Raw genomic sequence first — 11984 nt, 5'->3', positions numbered from 1 at the left:
ATGTCCAGCACATCTTCCTTCCTAACAGGTATCTCTTCTAGCTTGCCAGTCCATTTCACACTCTCCTCTTCTACAATACGGTCCCTCTCGTTCGTAAATACTGAAGAGAAGTACTTGTTCAAGACCTCTCCTATCTCTTCCGACTCAATACACAGTCTCCCACTACTGTCCTTGATCGGCCCTACCCTCGTTCTCGTCATTCTCAGGTTTCTCACATACGCATAAAATGCCTTGGGGTTATCCTTGATCCTATCCGCCAAGGATTTTTCATGCCCTCTCTTAGCTCTCCTAATCCCTTTCTTCAGGTCCCTTCTGGCTATCCTGTATCCCTCCACTGCTCTGTCTGAATCCTGTTTCCTCAACCTTATGTATGCCTCCTTCTTCCTCTTTACCAGACATTCAACCTCTCTCGTCAACCAAGGCTCCCTCACACGACCATTTCTTTCCTGCCTGATAGGTACATACATATCATGGACACGTCGTATCTGCTCTTTGAAAAAGTTCCACATTTCCTCCACATCCTTCCCTGACAGCCTATGCTCCCCACGTATGCTCCTCAAATCCTGCCTTACAGCATTGTAATTTCCCTTCCCCCAATTATAAAATCTACCTTGTTGTGCGCACCTATCTCTCTCCATCACCAAGGTGAAAGTCACAGAATTGTGGTCACCATCACCAAAATGTTCACCCACTAACAAGCCCACCACTTGTCCCGGTTCATTACCGAGTACCAAATCCAATATGGCCTCCCCTCTGGTTGGACTATCTACATACTGCGTTAGAAAAGCTTCCTGGACACACTGCACAAATACCGCCCCATCCAATCTACTTGATCTAAAGAGCTTCCAATCAATATTTGGGAAGTTGAAGTCGCCCATGACTACGACCCTGTGGCTTCTGCACCTTTCCAAAATCTGTTTCCCAATCTGTTTCTCCACATCTCTGCTGCTATTGGGGGGGCTATAGTAAACACCCAACAAGGTGATTGCACCTTTCCTATTTCTGACTTCAGCCCATACTACCTCCAGAGGCAGATCCCCCTCAAACTTCCTTTCTGCAGCCGTTATACCATTTCTAATTAGCAATGCCACCCCCCCTCCTTTTTTCCCACCCTCCCGAATCTTACTGAAACACCTGTAACCAGGAACCTCCAACAGCCATTCCTGTCCCTCATCTATCCACGTTTCCGTGATGGCCACAACGTCGTAGTCCCAGGTACCGATCCACGCCTTAAGTCTTTAGGGAAGGAAATCTGCTATCCTTACCTAGTCTGGTCTACATGGTTCCAGACCACAGCAGCAAAGTGAGTGATTTTTAACTGCCTGCAAGGCAATAGGGGACAGGTAATAAAAGCTGGCCTAGCCAGTGATACCCACATCCCATGGACATATTTTAAAAAGTACTCGCAAATAACCCATTAATTTATTGGCATCTTAACAGGCAGAAGGTTCTATCCTTGACTTTTGTCAATGAATCCTTATATGACCCAGTGTGTAAAGGAACATGAGGGATTTGGCTTGCTTCTTGTTCTCAGATTTTTCTCCAGTGGCTTTTGGCAAATTTCCTCGTCCCAGATGACCACACTGCATGCAATCCCAATTCATACCCATCTCTTTCTTTTATCTTTTCACAGTGTTATGATGTAGCACAGCAGAAGGCCACTCAGCCTTTAGCAGAACTGTCCCATGAGTTCTACTGAGCTATTGGTTCCCAAGACCCATCCTTGCTTGGTTGCCCCTTACTAATTCAGTTACTGTCGACTTGTTGAGTGATAAGATTAACTACATCAGCTCCTTTTTATTGTTTCAGGTACACCAAAACTGCTTGGTTAGGTCAAAAACCTACTTGACACTAAGTGCCCTCCATTGATAGAAATGTCAGCTTGAAACTGCCTACTGCAGCATTTCACCAAATACGTGTACTTTTAAAATAGGAGTGTTTCCTCCCACCCTTTTACCAGCAAAATTGTTTCCAGCAGATTTTTTTTTCTTATTATTTAGGAAATCTCAAACAAAGAAAAAGAAGGAAAAAAACTACAAGAGGCCGCCGAAGATCACAAACGCAAATTTGCAGTAATCCGTCATCAACAAGGATTGCTCTATAAGGAATATCAAAGGTATCAAAATGCAAATTATTCCTTGAGTTAAAATCTTGTTCTAAAACTGTGCTTTGCATTATTGTTTTTTTCATTACAGTATTTTAGTTGAAACTGAAATATGAGAGTGTACCAGTGGGGACCCTCTGTGTCCCTACACTGGATTGAGAGGCCTAGGTTCAAATCCTTCCTGCTCCAGAACTGTATAATAATAACAGCTCTGAACAGGTTGGTTAAGAAAAATAAATTAAAAATAACGTTAATTGCGGCAATATTATGCTATTCAGGCAACACCTGTGGAGAGAAATGGAGTTGTCATTTCAGAATTGATGAAAGTTCATCTTGACCTGAATTGCTAGCCTTGTTTCCATTGATACTGTAAGACCAACATTTCTAACATTCTCTATTTTTACTGTATTTCAAATGTCCAATATTTGTCGTATTTTGCTTTTGCACCTAATCAAATGTTGGTTTTGTGGATTATAAATAAGCATCTTTATTAACAAATACAAATGTTGTAGTGCCACAAATAAATTTCCATATTGGCCTGACAGCAACAGTGGAACCTAGCAAATTAATTCCACTGTTGGTTTTGCACTTCCTTGACTATAAGATATAGGAACAGTATTAAGCCCATTCTCCACTTCTCCCTGTAATCCTCAATCCTGTTCTCCTACCTTCTCCCTGTAAACATCAATCCCCTCATTAATCAAAAACCTATCTATTTCTATGTTAAATACACTCAATGACTTGGCCTCCACAGCGCTGTGTAGAACTGAGTTCCACAGTTCTAAAGGGTCGTCCCTTCATTCTAAGGCTATGCCCTTGGGACCTAGGCTCTCCACTAGAATCATAGTGTCATTGAGATGTACAGCATAGAAACAGACCCCTTCAGGCCAACTCGTCCAAGCTGACCAGATATCCTAAATTAATCTAGTCCCATTTAGATTAGATTCCCTACAGTATGGAAACAGACCCTTTGGCCCAACAAGTCCACACCGACCCTCCGAAGAGTAACCCACCCAGACCCATTCCCCTACCTTATATTTACCTCTGAGTAATGCACCTAACACTATGGGCAATTTAGCATGGCCAATTCACCTGACCTGCATATCTTTGGATCATGGAAGGAAACCGGAGCACCCGGAGGAAATCCACGCAAACACGGGGAAAATGTGCAAACTCCACACAGACAGTTGCCCGAGGCAGGAATCGAACCCGGGTTCCTGGCGCTGTGAGGCAGCTGAGCCACCATGCCATCCAATCCCTTTACCAATCCCTTGCCAGCATTTGGCCCATATCCCTCTAACCCTTCTTCTTATTCCCATACAGATCCCTTTTAAATGTTGTAATTGTCCACGCCTCCACCACTTTCTCTGGTTCATTCCATACACTAACCACCCTCTGCCTGAAAAAGTTGCCCCTTATTAGGTCCCTTTTAACTCTTTAGTCTCACCCTAAACCTATGCACTCTAGTTCTGGACTCCCCCATCCCAAGAGAAAAGACCTTGTCTATTTATCCTATCCATGCCCCTCATGATTTTATAAACCTCTATAAGGTCACCCCTCAACCTCTGACACTCCAGGGAAAGCAGCCCTAGCCAATTCAGCCTGTCCCTATAGCTCAAACCTCCAACCCTAGCAATATGTTTGTAAATCTGTTCTGAACCCTTTCAAGTTTCACAACATCTTTCCGATAAGAAGAAGACCAGAATTGCACACAGTATTCCAAAAGTGGCCTAACCAATGTCCTGTACAGCCGCAGCATGATCTCCCAACTCATACTCAATGCTCTGACCAATAAAGAAAAGCATACCAAACACCATCTTCACTATCCTATCTACATGCGACTCCACTTAAAAGAAATTATGAACCTGTACTCCAAGATCTCTTTGTTCGGCAACACTCTCCAGGACCTTACCATTAAGTGTATAAGTCCTGCCTTGATTTGCCTTTCCAAAATGCAGCACCTCACATTTATCTAAATTAAACTCCATCTGCCATTTCTCACTCCTTTGGCCCATCTGGTCAAGATCCTGTTGTAATCTGAGGTAACTTTCTTCGCAATCCACTACACCTCCAATTTAGGTGTCATCTGAAAGCTTACTAACCATATCTCCGATGTTCACATCCAAAATATAAACATGTTCTACATGTCTATCAAGTACAGACCCAGAGACCTCAACTGCTTCTTACATGACAAGCCCTTCATCCCCAGGATTATTTTTGTAAACTGCTTCTGGACTGTCTCCAATGCCAGCATATTCTTCCTGAGAAATGGGGCCCAAAACTGTTCATAATATTCCAAATGCAGTCTGATCAGAGCTTTATACAACCTCAGTAGTACATCTCTGCTCTTGTTTGTAGCCTTCTTGAAATGAATGCAAATGTTGTATTGGCTTCCTAAATGCCAACTGAAACATAAGAGACTGTTAACCTTAAGAGAATCCTGATCTAGGACTCTCAAGTGCTTTTGTGCTTCAGATTTCCAAAGCCTTTCCATATTTAGAGAATAGTCTATCGAGCTTTGAGAAGATTTGTAACTCAGGTTGAGGTCCTGGATGTAGGTTTGCTCGCTGATCTGGAAGGTTCATTTCCAGATGTTTCGTCACCCTACTAAGTAACATCTTCAGTGGGCCCTCAAACGAAGCACTGTTGATAATTCCTACTTTCTATTTATATGTTTGGGTTGGTGATGTAATTTCTGTTGTGACATCATTTCCTGTGGTGATGGCATTTCCTTGTCTTTTTCTCAGGGATGGTAGATGACATCTAACACTATGTGTTTGTTGATAGAGTTCCGGTTGGAAAGCCATGCTTCTCGGAATTCTCATGCGTTTCTCTGGCTTGTCTTAGGATGGATGTGTTGTCCCAGTCGAAGTGGTACCCCTCCTCATCTATATGTAAGGATACTAGTGAGAGAGGGTCATGTTGTTTTGTGGCTGGTTGATGTTCATGTATCCTAGTGGCTAGTTTTCTGCATTTCTGTCCAATGTAATGATTGTTACAGTCCTTGCCCGGTATTTTGCAAATAATATTAGTTTTGCTTGTTGTCTGTATAGGGTTTTTCAAGTTCATTAGCTGCTGTTTAGTGTGTTGGTGGGTTTGTGTGCTACCATGATGCCAAGGGGTCTGAGTAGTCTGGCAGTCATTTCTGAGATGCCTTTGATGTAGGGGAGAGTGGCTAGGGTTTCTGGATGTGTTTTGTCTGCTTGTTTAGGTTTGTTGCTGAGAAATCTGCAGACTGTGTTCATTAGGTACCCATTCTTTTTGAATACACTGCATAGGTGATTTTCCTCTGCTCTGTGTCGTTCCTCTGTGCTGCAGTGTGTAGTGGCTCATTGGAATAATGTTCTAATGCAGCTTAATTTGTGGATGTTGGGGTGGTTGCTTCTGTAGTTCAATATTTGGTCCGTATGTGTTGTTTTCCTGTAGACGCTAGTTTGAAGTCCCCCATTGGCTGTTCACTCCACTGTGACATCTAGGAATGGCAGTTTGTTGTTGTTTTCCACCTCTTTAGTGAATTTTATGCCTACAAACAAACCAACAGAACACCCATGGGACCTCCGATATCATGGTTCTTAGCAGAGGCAGTAATGCAGAGACTTGAACAAACAGTTCTGCCAACCATCCAACCCAAACTTTGGGTCTGCTACATGGATAACACCTTTGTCACCACTAAACGAAACAAATTAGAGGAAACCTCCAAGACCGACAATAATACCCTTACTGGCATAAATTCACTAAAGAGGAGGAAAACAACAACAAACTGCCATTCCTAGATGTCGCAGTAGAGCGAACAGCCAATGGGGAACTTCAAACCAGCGTCTATAGGAAAACAACACATATGGACCAAATATTGAACTACAGAAGCAATCTTCCCAACATCCACAAACAAAGCTGCATTAGAACATTATTCCAATGAGCCACCACACACTGCAGCACAGAGGAACTATGCAGAGCAGAGGAAAATCACCTTTGCAGTGTATTCAAAAAGAATGGGTACCCAATGAACACATTCCGCAGATTTCTCAGCAACAAACCCAAACAAGCAGACAAAACGCACCCAGAAAACCTAGTCACTCTACTCTACATCAAAGGCATCTCAGAAATGACTGCCAGACTACTCAGACCCCTTGGCATCATGGTAGCACACAAACCCACCAACACACTAAACAGCAGCTAATGAACTTGAAAGACCCTATACTGACAACAAGCAAAACTAATGTTATTTACAAAATGCTGTGCAAGGACTGTAACAAACAGTACATTGGACAAACATGCAGAAAACTAGCCACCAGGATACATGGACCTCAACTAGCCACAACACAACATGACCCTCTCTTATTAGTATCCTTACATACGGATGAGGAAGGACACCACTTCAACTGGGACATCCATCCTAGGACAAGCCAAACAGAGACACGCATGAAAAGCATGGCATTCCAACCGGAACTCTATCAACAAACACATAGTGTTTGATGTCATCTACCACCCCCTGAGAAAAAGACCAGGAAATGTCATCACCACCGGAAATTATGTCACTGCAGGAAATGACATCACTAATCCAAAGAAACCCAAACATATAAATAGAAAGCAGGAATTATCAACAGTGCTTCGTTTGAGGGCCCACTGAAGATGTTACCTAGTAGGGTGACAAAACGTCTGGAAATGAACCTTCCAGCTCAGCGAGCAAACCTACATCCAGAATAGTCTATGCTTGTATTCTTCATACCAAAGTGCATAATCTCACATAATATTTGTGCAGATCATTAATAGTATTATGTGAATATTTCTAGTCCCAACATAGATACCTGTGGAACTTGCCTAGTTTCCAGGTGCCATCCTAAAAAAGACTTCTTTATCTCCATTCTTTGCTGTCTGCCAGTCTGCAATTGTCTATCCATGCCTGTAACTAGCCTGTAAAACCATGGGACTCCTATCTTATTTTGCAGTCTTCTCTGCAGTACTTTGTTAAAAGCCTTCAAGAAATCCACATAGATCATGTCAACTGGGTGTTCTTTGTCTAACTTGTCCATTACCTACTCAAAGCTGTCCTGACTCAGTTCTATTTTGCCATACACTCCATAATCTCATCCTTAATAATGGACTCTAAAATCTTTACCAATGACCGAGGTCAGGTGATTTGGTTTAATTGGTCTTCTGCCTCCCTCTCCTCTTAAACAGGGGTGTTACAGTCCTCTGGAACTCTCCCTGACTCCATGATTCCTGACAGATCACCACCAATGTTTCCACAATCTACTCAACCGTCCCCTGCAGAATGCTGGAGTGCAGTCCATCTGATCTGGGATCCATTTATTCACCTCAGACCTTTCAGCTTCCTCAGCACCTTCTCCTTGGTGACAGCCATTACACTCACCTCTGCCCTTGACTCTTTGAAGTATTGGTATGCTGCCAGTGTCATCCACTGTGAAAACTGATGCAGAGTACCTAATCGGTTCTTCCACTATTTTTGTTTCTAATTACTACTTCTCTAGTCTCATTGTCCAGCAGTCCAATGTCCAATCTTGCCTCTCTCTTACCTTTTTAGAAGCCTAAAAGTCTGCTTTTGTATTACTAGAAGGCTTACTCTCATAGTTCATCACCTTCCACCTCTTTATTGCTTTTTTAGTTATCCACTGGTTGTTGTCAAGGCTTCACAATCCTCTGACTTCCCACTCATCTTCATCACATTATGTTTTTCACTTTTATGCTGTTCCTTGTCAGGCATGATTACCTCATCCTTCCCTTAGAACATTTCTCCTTCCTTGGAATGAATTACTGCTGTGCCTCCCGAATTACCCCCAGATACTACTGCCATTGCTGTTCCAACATCACTGCTGGGCTGCCCTTCCAATCAATTCTGGCTACCTCTTCCCTCATGTCTTTGTAGTTACCTTTACTCAATTATAATATCATTACATCTGATTACAGCTGCTTCCCCTCAAACAGCAGGGTGAATTCTATCACATTCTGGTCACTGCCCCAAGGGATTCCTTCACCTTAAGGTTCCTAACCAACTCTGCGTCATTATACATCACCAAATTCATCACTGCCTGTTCCCTAATGGACTGTCCACAAGCTGCTCCAAAACACCATTTCATAGACATTCCACAAATTCCTTTACTTGAGATCTGCTACCATCCTGATTTTTCCAATCCACCTGCATTATATGTCCAGTGCTTCCTTAATCTTTCCTAGTATTTTAATAGGAAATAACCACAAATAACACTGCAACAAGGTAAAAACAATTGAACCTGGAAGGGTAGTTTAACCAACACCCGGGGCTGTCACTATGGATCCAATCACCATGCCCCAAGAACCTAAATTTAATTGAGACGTGAACGTGGTAGGAGGAGCCTAGGAGTAATGTCTGAACAGTTGCCAGATCCTAGACCTCTCAATTACAAAGAGTGAGAAAAACCTTTTCTGTTGGATCAATAGTTGCCTGAATAAGCAATGGTCACACTTTTAATTCAAAAATGGAAGCAAGGGTGAAAATGTTTTAAACGGTATAAGCCATCCTAATTAAATTGTTACTTTTGTGTATAGCGAAAGGGAATCCTGGCAAAAGAATATTCAAAAAATTGAAGAAGAAAAGAAAAAGCTTGAGGATTTAAAAGAGCAGGATCAAGTGAAAATAGAGGAATATAATGTAAGTATTCTACAAGTGTTTAAAAGTTAGTGCACATGTACTTAAAGTGTTCAAAAAGCATGATGGAATGTTGGACATTACTCATGGAGGTTGGCGAGGAGAGGAAGTGATATTTCAGTTGTACAAAATCTTGGACAAAGTCTTGGTCAGATTCCATTAGGAGCTCTGATTTGAGTTCTCAACCTTAGGAACAAGTATCTTAGCTTGGCATAGTTAAGATTCATCAGATTATTACCTGTATTAAGAGGCTAATTCAAGAACACAGGTTGGCTCAGCTTGCCTTGCATTTTCTTGAAGATTGAGGGGTGACCTAACTGAGGTGTTTAAAGCAATTGCAGGGTTTGATACAGTCAAACTGATTTTACTGGGGAGACTGGACCATATGATATATCCTTATTTAGAATTAAACAGTCAAGGAATGCCACCAAGAAAAAGAAACATTATTGTGCAAATGCATGTCTCATAAATAAATGTGCAAATTGCAGTACTGGTTTTTTGGGCTCCTCACATAAGGCTCCAAAATGGTGGGAAGGATGTCCAATATCAGGAGCACTGGACAATTTTGACAGAAGGTAAATGCCATGTTACACCTGAAGTTATAAATACTTTTTTTAAAAAAAGTTTTGTTTCTGCCTGCAGGAAATTATGAAATGTATTGTGTGACTGTGTAACTATTCTCCATCTCTAAATTAGCAACTACTGGAAACACTTCAGGTGGATCCGGATGAAATGAAGAAGAAGCTTGCAGGGCTCACTAGCAAGTTAACTGTGCTGCGGGTTAATGAAAGTTCCTTAACAAGGCGTTACACAACCCTGGTAGAAATGGAACAGCACTTAAGGAAAGAAAATAACAAGCTCAAGGACGAAATAATAGCCATGGAGGCAGCAGTTAGTGAAAGAATTGGATACTTGCAAAGATTCAAGGTAACCGTCGAATTAAGTCTGAGTGTAAATAAAACAGAACCTGATTCCTTGAACTTTTCCCCAATATAAATAGAGGGTTTATGTCCTTGATGTCCAGAGCAGAAGACTAGTTTTACAGATTCATTTCTGCCAAAGGTATGTCCTGAATGCTGTGCCATCAATCAATTTCAATAATTGGTTTGCCTTGCTCACATTGCCATATCTCAACTTGGATACCAGAGTGTAGCAGTGCTACCCCCAGTCAGTTTTCTAGTCATCCACATCTGTGCTTCTTTGTTATGTCTTTTCCAAAGCTGAACCCTTAATACAGTTGCACCATTAACCTCAGAACAAAGGATTTGTTTATCTTTACAGTTCCAAATATGCAGATTAGTGGAAACATTCAGTTAAGCTATCTACGTGGCTTAGGAAAATCCCTGTTGTGCATATTGAGGTTTATGTTCACAAAATATTTGAAAGAATTTCTGTATTATACTTGAGGAAGGAATAGAAATGTTACTGAAGTATCACAATGCTAAAATAATAACTTTAAAAAGCTACTGTCATCATATAAATACGTGAATTAGGAGCACGAGTCAGCCCATCTAGTCTGCTCCACTACTTAATCTGATTACTCCACATTCCCGCTTATCTCCAGTCATCTTTCAATCCCCTGCTAATCAAAAATCTGCCTATCTCTGCCTTAATAATTGAGATTCGGTGAATATTTCTATGGTATAGAGGAAGGCCATTTGGTTCATTGTGTCTGTCTTGACCGTCCGTGCATTTTTTAAAAATATATTTTTGTTAAAATGAAGAAAAATGTTTTCTTTTGAATATTACAACAAATACAAAACCAAACAATTCAAACCAGCATTAATAAATAAAGCTGCTAATTATACAAATAAATACTAACTAATAACTAAGTTAAAAAAGGAAAATCTTAATAATAGTAATGATAACAACCGTAACAAAGCTCAGCAAAACAAAATAGCCCTCGATCATCAAGTGCACAAGTTTCTACATATTCATATGTTCGTAGTTCCTCCCCTCTGGGCACTAAATCCATTACTTAGAATTGCCATGGGTATATAAAGGCTCTTATTAGTATGGCGGACAAATCTACCCAGATCATCCAAAAAGGGTCACCTCATCTTATAAAAGTTCTCAGTTTTATGGTACACCATACTTGTCAGAAAGTCCAAGGAGATGTGCCCCATGACTAGCTTACGCCAGCCCCAGGGGATTGTCCGACACCTACCCTAATAGAATGTTCTTTCTGGCACAAAAAGTGAGGGTACTGAAAAGCCTTGTTTTTTCTGTGTGTGCATCTAATGAAAGAGAATTAATAAAGCCAAGAAGAAGAGATACCAGGTCCATCTCCACCTCTGTCCCCTAGGCCTTCCCTATTTCGCCTACCGCAGTGCTTCAGTCTGCCCACAGTCTGTGGCAGGACCAAAGACAATGAGTAAGTGTGCCCATGCTCACTTTACATTTAGGACACATTGGAGATGTTCCTGCTTTAAATTTAGCGTGGCGGTCTGGGGCCAGATGGACCCTGTGGAGAATCTTCAATTGCAAAGTGTGGGTCTTGCATTTTCCCAGATATCCTCCCATATTTCAGAAGAGATCTCAACATCCAACTCCCTTTCCCATATCCAACAAAGCCGTTTGGCCTCGTCTGAGGGGCCCTCTTCCAATAGATGAAAAGCGTTGCTAACAGATAATATACCCTCAGCATCCAACACTGTCTTCTCCACGTCAGACCTTTAAGGATCAGTTCAAAGTGTGGTCTCTTTTTGGATGAAATTTCTAATTTGGAAGAACTGAAAGAGGTCCTACTGGGCAATTCATATTAGGGCAGCAAGGTGGCATAGTGGTTAGCACTGCTGCCTCACAGCGCCAGAGACCCGGGTTCAATTCCCGCCTCAGGCGACTGACTGTGTGGAGTTTGGACATTCTCCCCGTGTCTGCGTGGGTTTCCTCCCGGTGCTCCAGTTTCCTCCCCCATTCCAAAGATGTGCAGGACAGGTGAATTGGCCATGCTAAATTGCCCGTAGTGTTAGGTGTAGGGTTATGGGTGGGTTACGCTTCGGCGGGTCGGTGTGGGCTTGTTGGGCCGAAGGGCCTGTTTCCACACTGTAGGTAATCTAATCTAATCTAATTTCCGAGCCAACTGTTCAAAAGACACCAGTATGTCCCCTTCAAATAAATCATCCAGACAAGATACACCCCTAGCTGCCCATAGTTTAAACCCAGAATTCATCATCCCTAGCTGAAAACCCGACATACCAACTATGGGTGTTCAAAGTTTGTGCGAAGATTTGTAGC

The 11984-nt window shown here is 41.9% G+C and overlaps 1 protein-coding gene across 5 annotated transcripts in view; it reads left to right on the top strand.

Annotated features, from left to right (window-relative positions):
• LOC122559812 (centrosomal protein of 290 kDa-like) overlaps positions 1-10021 on the top strand; it is a 60711-nt gene extending 50690 nt beyond the window's left edge. The window contains exons 24-26 of one of the 5 annotated variants that reach the window (XM_043709890.1): positions 2001-2116; positions 8648-8750; positions 9444-10021. In XM_043709890.1, coding sequence (XP_043565825.1) covers positions 2001-2116; positions 8648-8750; positions 9444-9743 — 519 coding nt within the window. In that variant the 3' untranslated portion in view covers positions 9744-10021. Of the gene's footprint in view, positions 1-2000; positions 2117-8647; positions 8751-9443 lie in introns of those variants that run through there. The other 4 variants (XM_043709886.1, XM_043709888.1, XM_043709887.1 and 1 more) reach the window with 4 other exon arrangements.
• Positions 10022-11984: the final 1963 nt, after the last annotated feature.

This window comes from Chiloscyllium plagiosum, chromosome 19 (assembly GCF_004010195.1).
Source record: "Chiloscyllium plagiosum isolate BGI_BamShark_2017 chromosome 19, ASM401019v2, whole genome shotgun sequence".
NCBI classification, from domain to species: Eukaryota; Metazoa; Chordata; class Chondrichthyes; order Orectolobiformes; family Hemiscylliidae; genus Chiloscyllium; species Chiloscyllium plagiosum.
Note: the sequence above shows the minus strand (reverse complement) of the source record. Positions and strands in the feature narration are given on the sequence as shown.